Genomic DNA, 23,846 nt, shown 5'->3' with positions numbered 1-23,846 from the left:
TTTTTAAAAGAAGTGTAAGAGGATTGCTCTGCCAGAAATTAAGCCTGCAATGATTAAAATAAGATCATTCTGTTGTAAGAATCAACAAACAGGTTAATGGTATGATAGATGTATATTTAGCAACTTAAATAGGCTTTAGTGTATATAAAAATTAGTAAAATTAGTACACAAAGAATCACAAATTAATAGGTAAGGGTTAAATATTCCACAAATGATTGGGAGAAATTACCTACTTCTTAACAAAAAACTGAACTAGAGACTGATGTTATAGTACAGACAAATCAATTCCAGATTAATTTACAAGTTAAATGAAGGAATTAAACAACAAAAATTATGAAAAATATAGATTAATATTTAACTAACTTCAGAATAGGGAAAGAAAGCATAAAGACTATTGAAGAAATGGCTAAAATATGCATATCATGGCACCTTATGCAAACTTTAAATAGGAAGTTTTCCAGATAATTTTTAGGAACAATGAAAAAATTCTCATGAAATAATGAGAAGTAAAGAAAGCAGAATATAAAACTGAATCAGAATAATAATACAAATTAAATATTAAAAAATAAAACAACTACATATATAAAAATACAGGTGGATACACCAAGATGTCTATGGATGGTAAAATTACAGTTGAATTTTTACTTTCTCCTTTGAATATTTTCTGGTATAACCATGTATTTCTTTCATAACCAGAAAAAAAAGATAAAAAAAAAATAGATTTGGTAGAATGAGACAATTAAAAAAAACAATCAAATTCAGTCACTAAACAGCAACAGCTTCAAAACACACATGGATGTTAAATGCATTTTTTACATGTAGGATATATTTCAGAGTTTCTTAAAGCATAAAAAAATTAAATGAAAACTTTTCGCAAGAACAGGGGGACCAGTGCAGACAGCCTGCGCCTCCCCAGTCCTCTCCCACCTTGAGGCCAGGAGGGCCCCGCCTGGAGGGGCAGCAGACCTGACTGGGGTGTCCCCCACCCCCGTGGTGGAGAAGCCACATTCACCCACAGACGTGGCCACCAGCTGGTCACGTCCCAAATGGGCTCCCTGGGGGCCTTTGAGGGCCTTCCCTACAGTGGGGCCCTGCTGTGCAATCCGCGCTCTTAGGCACCCGGAGCAGCCCTGTTGGTGCGGCTGGGAACTCACCACACCAGCAGCCAGAGTCTCCAAAGACCAAGCATGAGGGGCTGAGGGTCATGAACAGATTCCAGAGAGTCTGGCTGGAGGTTTGCCCCACTCCACAGCCCTCTCAACTACTGTCCACAGACCAGCCTCAGCACCCACTGAAATAAAACCATCCCCCCGATCACCCTCGAAACTGGCCTCTTCCCCCTTCTCCCACAGATGTTCTTCCCACGGGAAAGGCAGCTGCTGTCTCCCCATGAAGCACCCTTTCCCCTTGCCCCCCACAAGCAGCAGCTTATCCTCCTCCGTCTCCCTTCCCTGTTCCAAGAAACCATCCGCTCCTCCTGCTGCCTGGGATCCACGCTCCTGTTTCCTCCATCCCCAAAATAGTCTCATCTGACTTCCTACCAAAATGCTGTCTCCACTCAGGGTTGCCAGGTTTAATGAAAAGAAATACAGGATACCCAGCGAGATCTGAATGTCAGATAAACCACCGATCATTTCCTAGTGTAAGTCTATCCCATCTGTTTTACCCACCGCACCCCAACTCTTGTGACACTTTTCGTTCTGCCGCTCATATGAAATTCTGTCCTGGTCCTGCCCCACCGCAGAGCGCTGCCTCCCGCACGCCCGCGAGACACGCCTGCCCTCTGCCCCTGGAAACGGGAGCAGGCAGAGCACGGCCAGCTGTTTCCCTCGGTCACCCCTCGGACCCCTCCTCTCCCCGCCCCCTCCTCCCCATCAAACACCTTAATGCTGTCGCCGGCTGAGTTTCTTGAAGACTGGGCATCCCCTCCCCATCCCCCATACTAAATGTCACCTTTGACCTGTTGGCCACCCCATCGCCAGGAAATGACGGCTCCTCTTCCCAGGTAAACCCCCACTTCAGTAGCATCTTACACCTCCTGCCAAGATTTAGTTCTCAGCGTGCACCAGGCCCTGTGCTAAGCCCTGGTTCCTGCAACAGCCCTAGGCAGTGGGTATTAGTGTTCTGCTCCTAAGACTTGCCCAGGATCGCACAATAGGTATGTATACTTGACTCCAAAATCTTAGATAGAAACCAAGACTACACCAGAATTTCCCAGACATTTGGTATTTTTTGCATCTTCAAAGAAGCATCCAGGTTGGGACCCACTCACAATACAGCTCCCTCCTGTCGCTCGGCCTCCCCACCAACACTGCCACCTCAGTGGAGCCCACAGAAAACGCTCCACTGGCTCCTCCCTCCCCGAAGAACATCCTCCTCCTCCACTTCCCTCTGGGGCACAGTCCCCTTGGCTGTGAAGGGCCACTCTGCCAGAGGATAGGCTCACAGCCTGTGCTGCCCACATGCCTGGCATCTAGAGATGGGCTGGGGCAAGGGCCGGGCCTGTGGTCCCCTGCTTCTGGCTGATACTTTGTCCCCACCCCACCCCACCCCCTTCTATAAATAGCCCACTGCTCACTGGCTGCCCAGCTGCTGCAGCAAGACTTTCCATGAGGTCAGCTTCCCAGAGTGGCCTCCAGGCACCCAACACCCACACTTACCTCTCCAGGAGTCCTGTGGCCGGCTCGTTCCTGTAGGGGGCTGTCCCGGGTGCTGTGTCTCCGCCGGGCAGGGGGTGTGGGCACTTGGGCAGAGGCCTGCACTGGCGCCTTCCCTACGTTCTGGGCCCCAGGTTCTGGAGCTTGGCTTGGGGAAGAATCAGGCTTGCTATTGGTGGTGGGCTCCCCTTTGGGCTTCGGAGGGGCAAATCTCTTCCTGTTGAAAGGCCCAGTCGGCTGGGGAACCAAGGGTGTGGGCTGGCCAGGGGTGGCAGGCCCCCTCTCACCTCCAGCCCCTCTGGGTATCTTCCCCGAGGGCGTTCCTCCAGGCACCCTGCCACTTGAGGAGCGGGACCTGTCCTCCTCCTGAGGCCTGACTGCCCCGGTACTCTCCAGATACATGTCCTTCGGGGAAAAAGACTCTTCCTGGTCTGGGCCTGGGACAGGGCCCCGGGCACTGCGGGCCTGGTCTTGAGTGCCCACAGCAGAGGCTGGCTTTCTGGTGCTGTCGACTCTGGAGGACCTGGGCCCCCGTGCAGGCCCGCCTCTGGGCTGGGTCTGAGCCTGCTCCACGTCCATGGGCCCCTGTGTCCCACAGGAGTCGGGCTTGTCTGAACTGGGGACACGGTTTCCAGAAGAATGGTGGCTCTGAGCGGCCTTCTCTGACTCTGGCTTCGGCAGACCTTGCTTAGGTCCCTCATCTTTCTTTTTCTTCTTGGCCCCAGACTCCTTTCTGGGGGCTCTCTGAGGCCGCAGCTCCACGGCCCCACAGATGTATGTCAACAGGCCATGCTCCCCGTCCTCTCCATTCTCAGGCGCGGCCTCCCCATTGGTGGTCACTTCTCCGGAGGCAAAGCTGTTGATCAGGCCCAAGCCAGGGAGCTGACCAGGCTCAGCCTCTCCCTCCTGCCAAGCTGCCGGGGTCTTGTCCTCAGCCCTCCTGGGAGGGCTGGCGGTGACTGGAACCTCGGCCCCACTCAGCCGCCGCTTTCGCTGGAAGCGGTCAGGGCTGAGCTTGCGTAGGGTGTCGGCCTCACCCACCACTTCCTTCCCATGTCTCCAGCTCTGCTCAATCTCGCGCATCTTTGCTGCAGCCTTGTGCTTGAGCTTGGCGAACCAGCGCTGGTGGATCCTGTACTCGGTCATGGTGCCCACCTCCAAGACCCCTGAGCAGGACACAATGCCCTTAGTGTTTTGGGCAGAGGCCTGGTAGATGGCGGCATCTTCTTCTCGACACCTACAGCAGGGAGCAGGAGGTAAGGGGCGCCCCCTCTGTGCCGCCAGAGCCTTGCAGAGATAAGCATGCCACCCCGCACCCTGCAAATCCCACCCTGAGAGCCGCGCCCCACCTCAGACGTCACCATACCCAGCACTGTCTGTTCCAGTTGAGGAAACTGAGGCCAAGCATGCGGGAGCTGCCCAAGGCCATGGTGTTCCAGGAGGGACTAGACTTGGGGCCCAGGAGAGCCCCCTTCAGAGGCAGTGACCTACACAGCCCCTTGTGAAGGAAGGATGACACAGGAACTTTTTCTGGCAGCTGACCTCATGGAAAATGTTCCTTGGGACAGGAGCTCCTCTGGCTGTGCCCAGCTCTCTGGCTATCAGAGATACTCCCACCATGGCCTTAGGGAACCCCAGACACTGGTGGGCAGTGCAGCTCAGCAGCAGAACCCCGCCCTCACCCCAGACCCTGCCAGGGCATCTCTGTTCAGCTGACTCCGTTTCTGAGGGCAGGCCTGGGCCCCAGGACCCTCAGGAGGGCAGAGGGGGCAGACCAGGGCCCTCTCCCTAACCTGTAGAGCTGCAGCGTGTGCCGGTTGCCTTGATGAGTGATCTTGTATTTGGGCAAGCCACAGTAGCGGTCCAGCTCTGTGTCGTCCTTGTACCACGTCACCTCTGGCTCTGGGTATCCTGAGAAGGAAGCAGGACACTGGATTGCAGGAAGACCAGTTCCAGAATGGTGGATGGAGAGAACAGGGTGCCATGGCTTCCCCCGGCCACCTGAAAAGACTGGACTGGCCCATCTGTCCCAGGCTTGCTGGAAGAGCAGGGCTGTCTTACAGCTCAGATTATTTTGTAGAAGCTAGGCCCTGTCAAAGCTGAAGGCAAATACAGAAAAGAAACTTCCTAGCTTCCTGGTAAGAAGGGAAGCAAGGAATTTCCAGAAAGCTTTGGCCAGTAATAATAAGCCTCCTCCTTCCATGGCCTGTTATATACCCTCAACTGTAATAACAACTCTGTCTTCAGAGGTCTCCCCACAACACCACTGCCAAGAGTCCTCGTTCTTTCATTTCAGGTTCATGAACCATTAATATTATTTGATGACACAGCTAGAACATCCATCCATCCATCCATCATCAATCTACCATCTGTTCATCCATCCACCCATTCACTCACCCATCATCCATCTAACCATTCACTGCTGTGAGACTGACTGAGGTGTCTTCCCAGTCCCTCCCCTCTGAGGACACCCAGCCCTACCTACAAGGAGAGCTTCCAACATTAGAGTTACATGTCCCTGCCTCCCCTGTCACATAGTTGATTGGTCCAGTAATAGACACCTGCAATCAGCTAATCTAGTCCAATTACTTGACCTAGAATTTGGGAATCAGGACCTAGAGACAATCTACCCTGTGTCTGGAAATATAACTTGAAGGGGTACAGCCATGTTCTGGCACATGGGCTGAGAAGTAGACAAAGCTGTTCTGCAGCAAGATGGAAAAATGAAGTTGATATTCAGAATAAAATAAGAGATGGGAGTCAGAGTCCCAACTTCCTTCCAAATACTGGGTCCATCCCTTGCCTGAGTACAGGGCACACCTACTTGTCAATTCCATAAGAAGCCCGTCAAGCTTTATCCATGAATTTTGCTTCATTTCTTAGGCTGACTCCAATCAATATGCAATCTTTATTAGATCAAAGGCTCCTAACATATATTCCCTCAAAAATATCTATTAAGTATGTGCTGACTGCTAAGTGAGTGACAGACAGGGTCTCTTGCACTCAGGAAACCTACAGTACATTAGAAAAGGTAAGGCAGGTCCCTATACAATTTGGGGACACACCTGCATCTAAGCACACATCCTCTGCCCTCCCTACTGTCCAGGGATAAACTGCCCCCACGCCTACTTAAAGTCATCCTCACTGGATCCCATCTCTTCTTACATCAAGGACATTTCTCCAACAATTACTCCTGCTCTCTCCCGCATCATCACACTTCTCTCTACTCTACCATTCCCATCGGCATACCAGCCTGCCATACTGTCTCCCTTCTTTAAAAGAACTTCATCTGACCCCACATCCTCTTCTAGTTCCTGCCTCTACTTCTCTGCTCTCGCCTTTACAGAAGAAGCCTCTGGAAGACAGGCCCGCACTCACTGCCCTCACCTCCTGCACCTGCCAACACCTGCAGTCAGGCTGTTGCGCCACTGCACAGCTCTCATCAAGGTCACCCACGACACGCACACCGCCAGACCTGCAGCTGATTCTCAGGCCACACCTGGTCTGTCAGCACTGACCCCCGACCTGACGCCTTTGCCCACTCACTTCTGGGCACCACTCCCTCCGAGGGCTCTCCCTGCTTCACTTGCCACTTTTCCTACCCTCTTTCATCCATACCCCTCGCCACCGAGGCCTATAAATGTTGGATGCCCCAGGACTCAGGCCTCAGAACCATTGTCTGTTCTCTATCCATGTAGCCTGGGGATCAAATCCTGTCCTGTGGCCTTGAAATAGCTACATGCTCATGACCCCCCGGTTTGTTTCTCCAGCATAGACCGCTGCTCTGAGCTCCTGGTTGTCAGTTCTGGCTGCACATCTGACGTCTCACATGGAGGATTAATAGGCGTCAAACATAGCAGGCCAAGCTCCTATTCCCCTGTCCAAGGCAGGTCCCACATAGCTCCGTGAATGGCAACTCTGTCCTTCTAATTTGGCTCAGGCCAGAAACCTGGAAGTAATCCTTTATTCCTTGCTTTTTCTCATGTCCACTCGGCCAGATGATCCCAGGGGCCTGCGCTTCAGAACAGATCTAGAATCTGATCACTTCTCGTCATTCCCCACCACAGCCCTGGTCTATCACCATCGACTTACACCTCGATTTCTGTGATAACGTCCCTACCGATCTCATTACTGGTCTCTCTTCAGCCCATTATCAGCACAGCAGCCACAGTGAGTCTTTTAAGATAAAGTCAGCTCGTGGCGCTCCTTGGCATGAAGGGCCCTCGTCCCGGCTCCCCTCACCCCTCCACTCCGCCCTCCCCGGTACACCCGGCCCCGCGGCCCTCAGGCTCGCCTGACACACCATGCAGGCACCACACCTTCCTATTCCTTCTCTGGCTGCACGTCAGCCCTCAGGGAGCCTGCCTACCACCCTGTGTACAACAGCCGCTCTCTTTCCCTGCACCTCTGTACCTCTTACCATATTTATTTGTCTTCATAGAAAGCATTGCTGTCATAGAATGCAAATGCATATCATACAGCTATGAGTTTGTTAGTTAGTGTCCATCCTCTCAAACCCCTGTGGAAATGTCAGCTCCGTGACTTATCTGTGTCACTTGCTGCTGTGTCCCCAGTTCCTAGAATAGTGCCCGGTATGGAACCAACCCTCGTTAAATATTTATAGATGAATGAATGACGCAATACCCTAAGTACTCAGGGTGCGGAGAAGGGGGCAAACACCTCTGGCTGGGGAATCAGGAAAGGCTGTACGACATGAGCGGCATTTGAACTGGCCTTGAAGGGTGGGCAGAATTTCAGAAAATGTGGGTTTGGTGCCTGCACTTTCCCTTCATACCACTAATCACGATTATGTAACTGACTATTTCCTTGTCTGTGTCCCGTCCTAGACCCGCGTCCCATGTGGGCAGGGCTCATACCTTCTGCTGCGACATCCCTACGCCTAAAAGCACCTGATATACAGGAGTTACTTAACAGAGATCTGCTGAATGAGCGAGTAAACGAGTGAGTGAGGGGGTGGAAAGCAAAGGGCACACTGGGCACCGGGCACAGGCGCAGGGAGCAGGGGAGGCAAGGCTACAGTGGGGTTGGCCAGGGGCAGACTCTGGGCAGTCCTGACTGTAAAGCGAGCCCCATGTTTCCACTGTGAGCTCAGGCCCCTGGTTACATCACTGCTTGTGGCCAGGGCCAGCGCAGGTGTCCTCCCATCCTGTGGGGTGATCTCATCCCAGCTCACGGCCTCCTGCCCCATGACCTGCCCAGTAGGGCCTCCGCCCCCAGGGCATCTGAGTCCCCTCAGGCTGGGGCAAGGGGGCAGGGACAGGGCAAGGAGGCAGACGCTGACTGGACCGCACAGCCCCAAGGCTGGGGCCTCGGCCCCATATCACCCTCTGGCGCCTCTGCACAGAGTGGGGCCAACCTGACAGCATAGGGCTCCATGGCAATAACAATGGGTTTTGGAAACAACTTTATGTGGGGAGAAAACATTTCCTTGCCCCTGGATTACATGAACTGCATTCTACAATACCCAGAAGCAGGAGAGGTCCCGCACCGCCAGCTGCACACACAGCATGCCCGTGTGCGCGCCACAGGCAGCTAGGCGTACACACTCACTCAGCCCTAGCCAGGGAAGACCACAGCGGCCTCCCCTCTGTCCCTTCACACACACAGACGTCTCTTCACAGCCAGAGGGCTGAGTCTGGAACCCTGCTCGGAGACTCGCAGCTTGTCCTGACCATTCCAGCCTGGAGAAGCTCAGACACGACAGAAGGCTGATGATCGAAGTAAATTCAGAGTTTTCAAAGAGCTTTCAAATACAGAATTTCATTTGGTCCTCATAACAATCCTGTGAAAACAACTGCTAACATTTTTTGAAGACTTACTATGTGCCAGACACTAAGCTGAACATTTTTCATATATTATCCCATCTAATCCTCATGAAAATCCTATGAAGAATGTACTGTCATTAATCCCCAGCTTAAGGAGGAAACCAAGGCCCATGAACTTAAGGATCCTTCCCGGGGTCATCCAGCTGGCACACCAAAGAGCGAAAATCCAAATCCCACTCTTCTGTAGCACAGGCCGGGCACGTTTTAAGCCCTATTAGACACAGAAAGAAGATGAGGCTCAGAGAAAGTACAGTGACCTACTCCAGGCTCAGAGCCGGCGCACTGCAAAGCCCCTGGGTCCCTTTTCCTTTTCCCGATGCTCTGGCACCGGGGCTCTGGGATTCTAGGACCCACAGGTAAGTTTCTGCTCCCAACAGTCACTATATTAGACTCATTTCTCTAAGAAAAGTTTCTTCAGGAACTTGGTTCTGTCTAAAGGCTCAGTCCCTCTGTCCAGCCGGCTGGCTGCCACCGCCCCCTCCTCCTGCCCCAACACATGGGTGCGTACACACACACCAACACAGAATCTACAGCAGAGCTGAGGAGGGTGGGGGAAGAGGGCCACCATGCCGGACACAGATGGGCGGCCTCAAGGAGGACAGCAGCCTCTGGCCAGCAGGGCCCCTGGGGGAGAGAGGAGCCAGACGGCCCAGTCAAGACCCACCGTCCCCTCAATGCCACTCTGACAGCAAAGAACCTCAGGGTTGTACATTTCTTCCCCAAGCCCCCATGGGCTCCCCTCAAAGCTCAGCCAGCAAGGAAACCAGCCCCGGCTCCTCTCCGTCACTGGGCTCAGCTCTGACTCACTAGGAAAGGGTCACCTGCTCCTGGCAGGGCCCCGGCGGGGCTGACTCATCACGGCCTGGTTTAAGAATGCTACCAGCAGGATGGGAAGAAGAGAGGTAAGGTGGCCACTCTATGCCCGCAGGGACTAGGGCAGGATCACCACTCAGAGGAAGAGGCCAACCTCAGCCACAGATCCATCTACCATCCACCTTCCTAGACTGGGGACACCTGATTACTCACCCTGCTTCTTTTGTTCTCTGATCTTTCTGTATCACCCTCCCCCACTTACAGTCTACATTTTCTCCTTAATTGGAAAGGGCTTGTTTGCAGTGCACTGTAGCAGTCATAGAGACCTCTTTCCTAATCAACCACATAAAACCCAGGTAACCTGAGAAGTCATATACGTGGGGGCAAAGAGGGGGCAGGAGGGAGTCAGGTACAACAATGGACTAAGGGATGGATGTCAGAGGCAGCTGCACCTCTGGAGACCTGGCAGCCTCCTTGGTAGTGTTGTGGGCCTCAGCATGGTAGGTGCCCTGAGCAGAAGCCCAGGGCCCTGACTGGTCATCACGAGACATAGGGTTATGGCAACTGAGGGGATAAAGGTTTACTCCTTCAGGTGGAGTTTGCAACAGGGAAAGGCTTCCATGATGACACTGGCAGTAGTTAACGAACCACCCAAGTCTATAGATGGGCTGGCAGGAGAGAGGGGAACAGACGTCTCCTGTCTGGCTTCTCCACGTTTTGCTCTCAGAGTCCACGGCTGCAAATGACAGAATGTAAGTAAGGAGAGAAAGGATAGCCATCCCCGATGCCTGCACCTCTCAGGTGGCCCAAGGTCCCCCCGGCAGGTGCTGCTGCCAAGGCACTGAAGCTGCAGCTGAAACGAATGAAAATACGGAAAACACGAAAGATACCGACTTCGTCACCAGCACAGTCAGGTCCCACGGTCATCTGGAAAATGCGTGCTGAGTGCCTTCTTTGTGTCTGCTCCAGAGGCTTGCTTTGTGCTTGAGCCTCACAGATCTCATGGTTTTGTTAGAGGGAGAGATGGATAAGCAGAGAAACTGCCATGGCGGACAGAGCAAGGGCTGCCCACGGAAATGCTGGAGATGATCTCCTGCAGGAGGAGCCATCTGAGCTGGACTTCGAAAGAGGAGAAGGAATTGGCCAGGCAAGGGAGTAGGCTTCTAGGTAAAACAGGCAGAAGGAGCATACCATTTATTTTCACTCTCTCCCCAAAACCCACTAAGACCACATTAAAGAGATTTTTGTATTAAAAGATATAAAACCACATGGAAGGAGAGAACAGCAAGGAGAGCAAGGGCACTTTGAAAGCTGGAGAACAGATGGAGAAGTAGAGACTAACTGAGCAGACCCAAGACAGCTTAACGCTAAGCTAGCAGGTGCAGAAGACTGAGCGCTACCCTCTGAACTCCAGAACTGGGAATCAGGTACCTCTGGAACCAGGGGGAAAGGGAAAGGAGATCTCTGGACACCCTCACCCACTCCATACCACTGGGCAACTGCTCCTTCCCCACCACAGCCAAATGTGAGGTTTATTATCTGCAAAGGTGAACATTTTCCCTGAGGGTAAGCCAGCACAGTGGACAGCATGTCTATTATGGAAAACAGAAAAATGTGACAACCATTATAAATAAAATAAATGCTTTATGCTGAGAGCCCACCCAACTTTCTAATCTGCATAGCTCCCAGAAAACTTTTACCCTCCAGGCAAGACACCGGAAGGGTACTCACTGGGGAATCGAGCTGGCCCGAGAGAAGGAACTACAGACACTTACGTTGTGAGTGCCCGACAGTGACCACCAGATCCCCCTACAGCGAAGACCCAAGTTGTCAGGCCCCTCCTACCTACTCAGAACTTTCTATCAGCTTTTATTTTCCCACTCTTATTCATTATCTGACAGACAGACTCCTAAATATCTGAGGAAAGCCTATAAATAGATTAAGGACAAAAGCAATTAAATACAAAAAGGCAAATTGGGAGAAACACAAGCTATTCAGAGAAAAGGAAACCTCAGAAAACTATCATTACAAATTTCAGAGAACTAACAGAAGATACTACATTCATTAAAGAACAGGATGCTACAGAAAAAGATTTAAAAAGAGCACTTATAAATAAAAAATCCAATAGAAGGGCTGAAAGATAACACTGTGGATATCACCCAGAAAACAGCACAAAAAGACAAGTAAATGAAAGGGTAAGAAAATTAGAGAATGAATCCAGGAGAGCATATTTCTATACAAGAGAAGTTCCAGAAAGAAGCAATAAAGAAAACAAGAGGAAGAAATCAACACCAAAATAATCTCAAATTTCCCAGAACTGAAAGCCATCAGTTTCCAGACTGAAAGTACCCAAGCATGCCCAGAATGAAAAGAGGTCGATACCAAGATACATCATTATGAAACATCAGAACATTCTTCAAGCTTCCAGAGAGAAAAACCTGTCTCATTCAAAGAATTAGGAATCAAATTGTCTTCCTGCTGTAAACAATAACATTGGAAACAGGAGGCAATACATCAATGTCTTCAAAATTCCGAAAGAAAATTATTTTCAACTTAGAATTCTATACCCAGCCAAACTCTCCATTAAGAATAAAGTAGAAAAAAAAAGATGTTTCAAACACAAGTTGTCTAACATTTACTTCCCATGTACTCTTCCTAGCAGGCTACCAAAATCAGAATGTAAATCAGGAAAGAAAAAACTGTAGAATACAAAAAATAGGCAAAATCCATCACAGGAGAGAGTGAAGGGAATCTACAGGATGGTGGTAAATGGAGGTCCTGGGATGACAACCGTCACCAGACGCAGAGAACCAAGTGAACCATATGGGACCAGAATGACTCAAAGGAGAGAGAGGTTGAGAGCCTGTCACCACAATGCCTCCTGCTGTTGTACCATCTTTGGGACCTGATGAAACTACTGAAAGATGTAGTTCAATAAGGCCAAAAAAGAAGAAAATCCAGAAAACTGAATAAAACCCCGAAGAAAGGCAAAGGGAAGACCCAGGATAACAGTGTGTGTCGGGCCTAAAAGACCACCAGTTCAGACAGGAGAATAGGTATCCCCAAGAGGGCTGTCTCCACAGAGAGTGACCGACAGAACACCGATGCCACTGACCTTGTAGACATTGTATTAAGAGGCAATTAGAAGGTATAAGAAAAATTAGCAATAGATTCCAGAAAACTAATCAAATGAAAAACTAAAGAAAGTACTAACTTTAGGGAAAACATCAGAAAGAAATAAAATCATAATATGCTACAACATTTTATTATGACTACATTGCATAGAAGTAATAAATGAACAGTAAATAGTGATTCAAGCAAACATTATGAGGTAACTGTATTGAGAAGATAAGGGAGGAGAAGCAGAAAAATGATGATAAAGAGAGCTAATTCCTTATTTACCATAACAGGGAGACTAGAGAGCATCTAAACTTGAAGAAGCAAAAGTTAGCGATATTCACATATTACTCAGCATTATGGAAATACATACACACCAGAAGAAACAGCTAAAAGCGGACACAGTTGCTTCTGTGAAGACAAACTGGTGGGCAGGGTGAGCTGTTATACTTTGATATATGCATTTTAATATAATTGGAAGTCTTAAACTATGTGCATGTATTAATTTGATAAAACTAAAATTAATTTTCTTTAAAAAAAAGGATTGATGAAAAAAAAAAAAAAAGGATTGATGACTTTCTACGTAGGGAAACTAGCACATGCAAAAGCACGGTGTTGTGGAAGAGCTGAGCTTTCCTCAAAAACGAGAAGTCAGTGTCAGTAACACAGGAGGGACCAGCCTAAGCAAGGAGCCTCAAAGGCTGTGGAGGGGGAGAGCAGTATCTCCTCCCCCCAGCTTTGTGGATTTCGGCCAGTCGTCTAGCCTCTTCTAGTTTCCTTCTCTGTAAAATTTTACTGACTATAGCACTTCACAGGGAATTTGCAGAATTCAATGACAGTGGAAACATGAATGTTGCAAAATGTGTCATGATGTACAAAGGAAAGGAATGCAGGCACACGTCTGTGTCCCCAGAAGCAATGTTCTCAGCCTGGAGCTCAGAGGGTAAGAACTGCTCAAGGGAACTCAATCCCAGAGCAGTTGGGATTGGGACAGACTGGTCCCCGAGAATCAGGGCATGTCAAAGCCGGAAACCACCAAAGCCCTTGATTTACTGAAAAAACTCTCTGAGAGGTGACCTTGACCTGGGACCCCTGAACTGACGGCTAAACAGCTGGGAGGGGTAGGCACTCATCAGTGAGTCCTTCAGGCCTTGAAGCAGGTCAGGGTGGTGCCACAAGACTGAGAGGCCCGGGCGCTGGCAGCCCCAAGCCAGCCTAGTACTCCCAATCCTCTACCCTCCCTTCCAAGGTGTATCACTCTGCTTCCTATTTTGCTGAACTGTTGCTTCAAATTCCACCATGGGGTTCACTGAAATGCAAATTATGATAGTCTTAATTTCGCACTTGTGTGGTACTTACTGTAGGCCAGGTACTATTCTAAATGCTCTGCATGTGTTAATGTATTCAGTCTCACAACAACCCTGTGAAGTTCAGCTGTTAGCATCCCCACTTTATAGCTGAAGTGCTGAAAAGTTCTGCAACCTGCTCAGTTTCACATATTGGAGAGGGGCCGCACCAGCATTCCAAACCCGTCTGCAGGGCCAGCACTCAGAATCCCAGGCTCTCACTGTCTCTCGGGCTCGAGCAGCCCCAGCCTCAAACTACTCAACCGTAAAACTGAGGATATCTGGGGAGGTGGCATCAAAAACCTCTTTCAATTGGAGAGCGTCTTTCCCTGGAACTAAGATTCAGCAGTCGTGTATGTATTCCCAAGAGTGAGGAACCCTTACTGAAACATCATGTATACGTGGACCCAGGATGGGAGGAGAAAAAGAGTGTATACTCTGGCTCCACACAGGGAGAAACAGCATGTATACGTGGCTCCACACAGGGAAATTTAGCTGGAGAGAAAGCTGAGAGAAAGGTCAACTTGCACAACTTTGCACACAGCTAACCCCCTCCGTGCTTGTCCCATGCCCCCTGCAGCCCTGATCCGTGCAGCAGCCCTGGCATCGGATCATAGATGGCCTCATTACCTGTGACAATGCAGGTGAACCTGACGTCGCTGTCCTCGGACACAGCCCGGGACTTGAGCGTGGTCTCGAACAGCGGCTGGGTCTCCTCTGTTAGCTGAGCAATGATGGAGCAGAAGGTGCTCCTGGGAAAGGCAGAGAACGATTCAGAGCAGCTTCTCCCACCCCAGCACAGCGCAGCCTGGCTCTGTCCTAGGCAGTTTCAATCTTACCATGTCTGTCGGTCATCCAGTGGCCATGGCCCCAGCACCTGGGCAAATCTTTCTTCAAGGGAGCCTGCCTCTTGGCCAAGTCAGGACAGGGATGGTACCAATGAGCTGAATAGAATCCTGATCAGGCCCGTAACAACAGACAGGCTTCGGACCACGGGCCAGGCTCCTGAGCATGCCAGGACAACAGCCCTGGCATTGCCACCCCACCCGAACAGGAGGCCTTGCTTCACCCTCCACTTTCATCTCCCAGGAAGCTTATGCATGGGGGAGACACACACACAGATAGGCCCAGCCTCAGAGAGGGACACCCCAGCGCAGCAAACCCCCATTCATGCCAAAGAGGGAAAAGCTCTCAGGGATATATAGGTCTTAGGAGCTCAGGGGCCTCTCCTAAAGCTTGGGCTCTAAAGAAAAGCACGTTTTATGAGCACAGACCCATAGTAGACAAAGAATAAACTGGCCAATGCCAGGGGTCTAGACCCAGGGGTGGACTCTATTCCTGGGGTTACCAGAGAAGTGAGACTCAAATGAACTCCAACTCTAAACAAGGCTATGGACCTGTAGTGGAAAGCCAGCCAACAGACCAACAGCAGGACTGTCAAACCACAAACAGATCCACCCCGGCAAAAGCCAGGACTTTGAGTTCCCTAGTGACAGTCCATCACCCAGACTGCAGATGCACCTGTGGGCTGAGTCCGTAACAGACTCCCCAATGCTGCTCAGCATCTGCAGTCCTCCCCTAACTGGCACCAGAAACAAGCAGCCATCCCACCCCCTCCGTGGCCCCAGACACAGTGCATCCCTAGGCATGAAGCATAACCACATAGCAGGTTGTGTGGCGCACAAGCTGTGCCCAGGCCTCCGCCCCCTCCCAACTCACCCCCCAAAATGAGCAGTGACGGCTATGAAGGGCCAGGTGCAGAAAAGCAGGAGAAACTGGTGAGAAAGACAAATCACCTTTCTCTGTGACTCGGGAGGTTGGGGGGTCAGTCACCCCTGGCCATTGTGGGCCTGCCCATGACCTCCCCACCAGGGGCACGGTGAGAGTTTGCAGAAACACAGCAAACAGGAGCCACGAGCCTGCACTTTGTGGGAGGCCTTCCACGTTCAGTAAATCATTTCTGTGGCTATCATTCTGGTCTTGAGTTTGGGGAGAAAGGGTGTATCCCAGTAAGAGTGCAGGGACTCAAGTAAGACTTCTGGGTAAAGGTCCAGCCATGGTTTCTCCACAGGAATGCAGAAGCCTGGGCCTTCAGGGCACTGACAGGAGTCTCCCAAACAAAGACTGCCCAGAAAGGGGATCCCAGCCTCTCCCATGCCTCAACACTAGAGTTGGGGCTGCAGTTAAGACTCCATAGCGCCCCCTGCAGTGCTCCCACTGGAACTCACCTGTCTTATAAGCATTTTTCCTTCCCCTTTCAATCCATTCAGAAATAGTGGGTCCTTCAGGGCTTAGACCATCAACTCCCTGACACTCAAATATAACATCTGGAAACATTTCTTGCTGCTCTCATATTAACAGCAGCTTCTGACTTTGGGGAATACCAAATCCCAACTAATCGTTTCTAGAGGAAATTGCCATGCCAAAAGTAATTGGACTTCTACGACTTGGCAGCTAATTCGAAACACCCTCAATTATGTCCTCCCTACATAATTTGAATCCTTACTCATGAACATGAGCCTGGATCTAATGTTCAGTTTAGGCTTTTAGGGATGAACTGCTTGGGAAAGTCTAAGAAAATAAGCTACCAGATCTGTATGAAAACAAGGAAGTTATGCTTCAAGAAAAGTTACAGAGATATTCAGCAACAGGTAGTTGTTTTATTTCATTACTTATTTTGAATGGGAAAGAACACTTACCTTCTCAAACTTTCCACAGTAGGTCCTAAGCCATATTATAACCAATGTTCACACTGGAGAACCCTAAGAAACTGCAGAAAGGCATGACTAGATGAAAGCCCTCTACGGGCAGTGGGTCTGGGATGCATTTGGGGGGGATGGGGAGACTCACTACATGCACTGTCATGTTCCACTAAATGTCACCCGCTCTCTATCCTCATCCTCCAGGCGGACATGATGGACTCTGAGTGTGCTGCTTCCGGTCCCCCGGAAAGCCAGAAATCCACACATCTGGAAATGATCTGGTCCCACCCTGACACCTCCAAGTCCTTCCAACTCTGACTTCATAAAGATATCACAGCTTAATGTGTGTCTCTAAAGAACACCGGAGGACTCCGGTTTTCATGATGTTCAAGGGAACTTAACCCTGCCCTTAGCTTTGGTTATTTACATAGTGTTAAATAAAAGCCCAAGCTCCTTTCTGTTTCAGGAATTCCCACACTCCACTTTGAATCAGTTGTGACACCCTCTCTTCACCCCTTCAGGCCATGAGCCACCCAGAACAGGGACTCCTCAGTACTCTCCCATATCAAAGGAAACGTCCCTGGTAGGTGCTAATTATATCTGTGGACATTATTAGCTATTCAGGGACCAGTTAGCTAATCAGAAATCTTTGTGTAAAAAAATTATAGCCAACTCTCCCCAAACCTGGAGTCTGGGATGAGGCCCAAGTGGTGGGAAGTAGCCATGAAATGCTCCCACTTTGATCATAATAGTCAGTTCAGCTGGAAGTAGAGAGCCATCCCCAGCCTGGGAGGCAAGAGAACGATCACTCAACAGGCAAACACGGCCCACGGGCCTGCTCAGGCCCCGAGTTGGCTCCGACACCGATTCAGAGCACAAGCTAAGCAGGATACATTAACGTGGTATTCCCTGACCTCACAGAGTTCATAGTCTGCAGGGAGGGAGAGGAGCCAAAGGAAGGGGAAATTAGAGAACGAGGCAGTAAATTGAGAACTAAGGGACTGGAGGAAAACAGGGATTCTAAGGCAAAGGCCATGGTGAGAAGATAGACAGTAAGATGTCAAACCTATATAAGTGGGAACAAAAACCATGAAAACCTAGGATGGGTAAGAAGCGGGTCGTGTGACTGGTGGCTCCCTGTTCCAGCTCCGTGGTGCCTCTCCAAGGGGCACAGGGACAGGGCTGCAGGCATCTCAGGAACCCTTGCCTCTTTCTGGGTCCCTGCATCCCTTTCAAATGGTCCATGCAAGTACCAACTCCGGCCCATACGAGAGTCATGCTCACGTGAGTGCCCTCTCCCTCCTCACCCCATGCAGCCTGGTTAGTGCACAAGCAGTCTCCCAGAGGCCCCTCGATGCCCATACCCAAGAAGAAAGCAGTCGGAGAAATGTAATGCAATGTGCGTTTACCTTCCAGAGCTGGGGTGGGACAACCGGTTGCTTGATAAGCTAAGCAAAAACAGCAAATGGAATCATTAGGCCAAAAAAGCAAGGAAAGGGGGAGGCGAAATCAACAACAGTCTGCAAAGTATTAATTGGCCACCACCTGGGGCCCAGAGGCCTTTCTATTAAAAGGGACCAGCTGTCTTAGTTGGCCTGCTCCAGTTAGCAAGTGGCCTCACTATCAGACACCAGCGTATCTGAAACCAAGGGCTCGTTAAACGCAGCAGAGTCCAGGGAAACAGTTAGGCAGGAAGGGGGCCCCTTGGGGCTGCGCTTTTGAGAAAGGTGCGTCCCAGGCACTCGGTCACTGCCCTCAAGAGGGGGACACGTAGAGCTGCCTGGCACATTGCTCCACACGGCAGCACACCAGCCTGGGGCAGCTCCTGCTTCGGTCCTGGCCTTCTGGGGGAGAAGAGCCCCCATTCCTGGAAGTCCCCTAACAGGCTGGGAAGGAGACAGGTGGCTTAGAGAACACCCATTAATATGTTAAAGTACAGTTAGAGAGGCCACGCGAGGGCAAACCAGCTGGGAGAGAAGAAGAGAAAGACAAAGCCGTTAATTCAGCAGGAGCCAGAGGCACTCAGCTTGGTCAGACCAGTAGAAGGCCCTTTATGCCTGGAGGCCCTACTCATCCCTCTTACCTGGGGCAGTTGAGGACAGACACTCGCCAGGGGCTGCGTGGGCCACTGGGCGTGAGGACAGACGCGGGGGCTCTCCCTTAGTGGATATGATACGAGCAGCACTGCTTCTCCCTCCAGCTTTCCCGGCACCAACATCTCCAGTGGGGGTCCCGGCCACTAGCTCCCATGGCTCTCGGGAGATCTCGGGGTACACACACACCCCAATCCACACCCACCCCCTTTAGCTATCCCCACCATGAGAACGGCTCTCCTTTCATTATCCGCAACCCAGCCTGCTCAAAGGCACTTGCGGCCTCCAGCTCCAACCACTTGAAAATCTGGTGACAGCCCATCCCTTCATAACTAAAAACCCAAACCCACCCTCCACCTAACACACGGCTTCTGCTCCAGTGCTCCCGGCCCTGTGGCTACCTCCTGCGTCCCCTCAAACGCCAAAGCAGTAAGTCAGCCGTGCCGGACCTCCCTCTCCTCCAACCCCCAAGTCCAACCAGTCAACAGTTCTCAGCCCTTCTTTCTCCCTTTCTCTCAACTCCCGCCGCTGTGTTCTGATCTGGACCCTCATGGCTCCATATTCAATGACCATCTCAATGCCCTTCTCCTTCAACCCTCACATCACACCACTTCCCTGCAAAATCGCTATAGTCCCCCCACCAGATACTATATTGACTCCCCCTCCCACTTGACTGGGCACTTAAGGCCCCACCACCACCACCGACTCACACCCACTCTAACTATGGCTCTGCACTTCCTACACTCAGGTTCCACTGCCACCAGACATGCCCCTCACCGGCGTGTACACGTCCATTCCCAGCCTCCGCGCCTCCACTGTTCTCCCTGCCTAGAAAGCCCTCCTTTCATTCCGCTCAACTAAATCCAACCACCAAGCCGGCAAATCTCTTTTTGTAGTTTCTGTAGCTCCTAGTGCAGTGCTAGGCTTACAAACAGCACACAACAGCTGTTTTAAGGAAGAAAGAGAGAAGGAAGGAGGAGGTAAGTGCATCTCTCAAACAGGAAGGGTCCTGACCCCAGAGGGAGCTGCTGCTCCACAAAATATGGAAAGAAGCGCAAGAACACAGCTGCCTTTGCTTGGAGCTTTAAAAATCCCCTGGGGCCTGCGTGGGCAGAAGCTCCCACTGCTCAAGGCACTGGCCAACTCCATCCTTCCCTGACCATGAACTTCCTTTGCATTTGTCCTCAGAATTGAGATTTCTCCTCTGTTGGTCTCGATTTCTTCCCTGGGAACGAGAAGGGAGCATTATTTCTCTAATTCAGAGGAAAATGACAGGTTCCACAGGTTCTGCTACAAATGGGCAAGGGGCTGGGCTGGGAGAGTGAGCCCCCTGGCCCACTCTAGCGCTGGGTGTGACGCTCCGCTCCCTGGCCCCACTGTCCTGCTTTCTCGAGGCCTCACCCTCACCTGGTTAGCCAAGACACAAGGAATCCCGGGGGTGGGGCGGAGGCAGCCTGTCTTCAGAAGGTGGAAAATCTGCCTGAGCCCTGACGGCTGGGCCAGGGCTAGACTCAGGGCTCCCACCCAAGCAGGAACTTCCCATTTACTGACTGTGAGGGGGTCACAGTCAGAGGCATCATATGCTGGGGGCAGAAAGGCCTAAAAGAGTTCTTAATGGCACCTTCATTTTATAGAATGGTAATTCAGGGCCCAGAAAAGAGGAGAAAAGTGGGCCTGGTGGGGAGCCAGGACTGGCCATGGAAACTATCCATTCTTCCTGGAGGCCCAGCCCCCTGCCCAGCTGTCCATCAGCTTCCAGGGTAGCCCAACCCCACAAGGGTGAGTGCAAGTTATGCCTCATAAGCCCCACAATAGATGTGTATAGAGAGAGACCCAGAAAATGCTAGAGCTGAGAGTGTGTGGGACAGAACTGGCCTTTCAGTCAGGACTCTGACTAGTTAGGATTCATCTGGGCTGGAACAAGGGACTGCTGGCAAAGGCCTCAAGGCACCCTCTTCCTCCTTGTCCCTTGGGCCCTCTTCCCAACCCCACAGGCAGGCAGGCTGTTGTGACGAACGGAAATCTGTGTGGCTGCCTGTTCCACCTCGAGAGTAAGGCCTTGCTGGGGAACTGGGAACACCTCCCACACACGCTCCCCAAAGCAAACCCGTTCACATTCACATTCTCCCTTCTCTGGCCAGAGGCTTTTCCAGAGCATGAGAAATCTGGCCCTCTGTGTCCCTCAGGGCCTGTGGAGGTCGGGGCGGCCAGCTGGCAGGGGCAAAACACAGCCCACAGTCCTCAGCCCTGCCCCCTCCAAACACTGATGAAAAGAGCCACCTTTTAAGAGAATTCCCACTTAGGCCCAAGGTGGATTAAGCCAACCACTTCCACCCCACCTGCAGCTCTCAGGCCAGAACACCACCTTGTGCCCATGAGGTGTCCAATTAGAATTCACCTACCGTACCCCCCAGCCCTACAGCTGGAGAATGGATATGGTGCCCACTCTCCTGTCTTTTTCCTAACAGCCCAGATCTCCTGCTCACCCTGTTCTGCCTAGTTTTCAAGCCACCCTTGCTTCCTCACCCACACCCCTTTGCTGCTGCCTCCAGAAGGGTGCTGCTCCCTCTTCTACTTGTTTTGCTGCTGTTAACAGAGGCCAGACATGGGAGGCAAAGCCCAGACTAGCCCCTATGACAGGTGTAAGATGTGTGAGGTCCCTACCAGGCACTCAAGCTTCCCCAGGGGCTGGAATCCATGTCCACATTTCATCCCAGTTTTTCTGGAAAGCCAGTGGTTGGGAGGAAGGGGCATTTTTTCCTGGCATCCAGGGTGTCAAGTCTGACTTAGTCACAAACACCAGCCCTCAGCTCTGCCCTAGACATGTGACACCATTTGACGAGTTTTATGCAGAAACCGGTTCCGGTTACATTTGAACTTTTCCAGCTCCAAGGTCAACAGAACTCAGCCAATACACGAGGAAGTGCCTGGGACTTTTCCTGAATGTCCTTGATGCCTGTTTTCTGTGCTGTTTTAGGAAGGGAGGACAAGAGGACTCCAGGCTGCTTCTTCAAGGAGTGGCTGTTTCCTGGGTAACCTACAACAAGCCAAGCTCCGGGGCTGTGACACAACCACTGTCCCCCTATCACAAGTCCCTCTGGATTACAGACTGGAGAGACGGAGGGAAGCTGAGCTGCCCAGAGGGGTCAGGAATGTGTCCCCACTGCCGCGCACGTGTGCATGTGCCTCTGAGGCCTGTAAACCTCTATGGTCTGCAGGTAACCTAGCTCCTAAAACATGGCATCTTCCACTCTCGGAAGAGGGGTGATGGGGTGATGGGCCAACGCCTCCCTTTGCGTCCCACCTCCCCAGGCCGGGCAGGGCAGCTGGCCCCCCGAGAGCCACAAGCTCAGACCCGCCAGCCTGCCCTCGTCCCACCCCTTCTCCTCGCGGGCCCCACGGGGACAAGCCCGGACGCCTGGCCCAGGTGTGTTTCCTCCCGGTGAACCCCAGCGCGGGGCTAGCGGGAGGGCTCGCCCGCCCCCAGCCCCCAGCCCCCAGCCCCCAGCCCCCAGGCCCTCCGCCCGCGCCCGCCCTTCCTGCCGCGTCGGGCAGGAATTCCAGCCGCCCGCCCTCCTTATCACTACTGTGGAATCCGAGGCCGGGGAGCAGCCGGGCAGGGACGCGGGGGCCCACGGGGCGGGAGGGAGGCGGGAGATAAGGCGGGCTCAGCGCCCGTGAGACCCCCGGGCAGGGCCCTTCTGCCCGCTGGGGCCTCGCATGTCCGGGGGCTGCGGCCCAAGGGCCCTGGGAGGGCGAGAGCGGCGGGGAGGGCCGGGGGCCGCAGGGCCGGGCTCGCCCGGCGGGTCCGCCAGCGCGGTGGTGCCCCGGCGCGCGCTCCAGGCCTTCGCGGGCCTGGCCGCGGCCTCCGCCCGCCCGGCCCCCCGGGCGCCGCTCACCTGGCCGCGGGCCTCACGCCGAGGAGGTAGCTGCGGCTGGCCGGGCTGGGGATCCACACGGGCCCGTCGTCCTCGCCGTCGCTCGCCGGGCCGGGCCGCCCGCCCGAGCCCCAGCCGCGGCCGGGGGCCCTCCGCGACCCCATGCCGCCGGCCGCCGCTCCCGCCCGCGGCTGCCGCGCGCCCCTATTTATAGCCCCGCGGCGGCGCCGTCACCTGCTGCCGTCCCTCCCCCGGCCCGGCGCGCGCGGCCTCCCGGGCGCGGGGGGGGCGCCGGCCCGTGGACCCGCCGGGCTGCCCAGGCGCCGGGCCCGGGCCCTCGTGCGTCCCTCGGCCGACGCGCGGCTTGGGGGCGGCGGCGGCGGCGGCGGGGCCCCGGGAGCAGGGCCGCCTTCCGCGGGCCCACCCAGCAGGCGCCCCTCGGCCTCCCCGCGACGGCGCCCCGCTCGCCTTCGCCGTGTGGAAGCGCGGGCGCCGCGGCCTTGGCGAGGCTGATGGGGCCGCGGGGAGGCGGCGGCGGCCGGGCCGCGCAGCGCCGGGAGGGCTGTTGGCACCCCTCCGTCGGCCCCCAGGAGGCCAGAAGCCCCCGGCGTGTCGTGTCCTGTGCCCCGCTATTACTGGCACAGATGCGGAGCTCAACAAGCACCTCTGCAACCATGAAACCTTCACCCCTTCGGACTCCATTTCCCAGCCCCTGAGGAAGAAACGGGCTGAGTCCCGATGCCCAGGGAAACAAGTGTCATTCAACAATTTCTGAGGGCAAAATCCTAACTGATTCTGAGTACTGGGTGTGACCGCAATCCGTTCGTCCATCCTTCCTCCTTCTGCGTCCCTGCGAGCATCTGGAAAGTGCCTGGAGCTGGTTGGCCACAATCACTAGGAAGTTGGAGGAGCAAAGGCATCCAACCCTGTGTTCTGGAGGTTATGCCCACGTCCCCACTCCTTTGAGGAGTGGCTCCTCCTCACTCAGTGTGGTCTCGGTGGCCACAAGCCTTGTTCCTGTATGCTCTCACCCCTGGCCTCAGTTGACTAGCACCTGACTCAAGGCAGGCTGTTCCCTGTTTGGTACACGTCCCCGTGACCACAGAGGTGAGCATCAGACCCACACTGTGCCAAAGCTCTTCACCAAAATGGTTTTAGGTGGAACTGGGAAGGAAAACCAGCCCCCCGGGAAAGCTGTGAACTGTGGGGGCCAAGATTTCAACAGCCATGTTTCCTGCCATGTGGAGGAGGCCATTCTGCAGGCAGGAAGTAGGAAGCTGCAAAGGCAAGGGGCACAGAGTCCTGATGGCTTCTCAGGGCCTCGCTGCAGGTGTTCCTGAGATCCAGCTTTGTCGCTGGCCTTCCTGCAGGTTGGCAGTTTGGTCATTTCTTGG

General features: G+C 52.9%; 1 protein-coding gene across 7 annotated transcripts in view; it reads right to left on the bottom strand.

Moving 5' to 3' along the window:
• Window positions 1-22,683, bottom strand: part of ALPK3 (alpha kinase 3) — a 47,996-nt gene extending 25,313 nt beyond the window's left edge. The window contains exons 1-6 of one of the 7 annotated variants that reach the window (XM_057494828.1): window positions 22,474-22,598; window positions 21,239-21,611; window positions 17,891-17,929; window positions 14,410-14,531; window positions 4,451-4,568; window positions 2,661-3,894 (exon numbers count right to left, since the gene is read on the bottom strand). In XM_057494828.1, the coding sequence (XP_057350811.1) occupies window positions 2,661-3,894; window positions 4,451-4,568; window positions 14,410-14,531; window positions 17,891-17,929; window positions 21,239-21,273 (1,548 nt within the window). In that variant the 5' untranslated portion in view covers window positions 21,274-21,611; window positions 22,474-22,598. Of the gene's footprint in view, window positions 1-2,660; window positions 3,895-4,450; window positions 4,569-14,409; window positions 14,532-14,618; window positions 17,850-17,890; window positions 17,930-21,238; window positions 21,612-22,473 lie in introns of those variants that run through there. The other 6 variants (XM_057494831.1, XM_057494826.1, XM_057494829.1 and 3 more) reach the window with 6 other exon arrangements.
• Between the last annotated feature and the right edge of the window lie 1,163 nt (window positions 22,684-23,846).

The sequence above is a fragment of the Manis pentadactyla genome, chromosome 18 (genome assembly GCF_030020395.1).
Source record: "Manis pentadactyla isolate mManPen7 chromosome 18, mManPen7.hap1, whole genome shotgun sequence".
Classification (NCBI taxonomy): Eukaryota; Metazoa; Chordata; class Mammalia; order Pholidota; family Manidae; genus Manis; species Manis pentadactyla.
The sequence above is the reverse complement of the archived record's forward strand: the minus strand, read 5'-3'. Positions and strand labels throughout refer to the sequence as shown.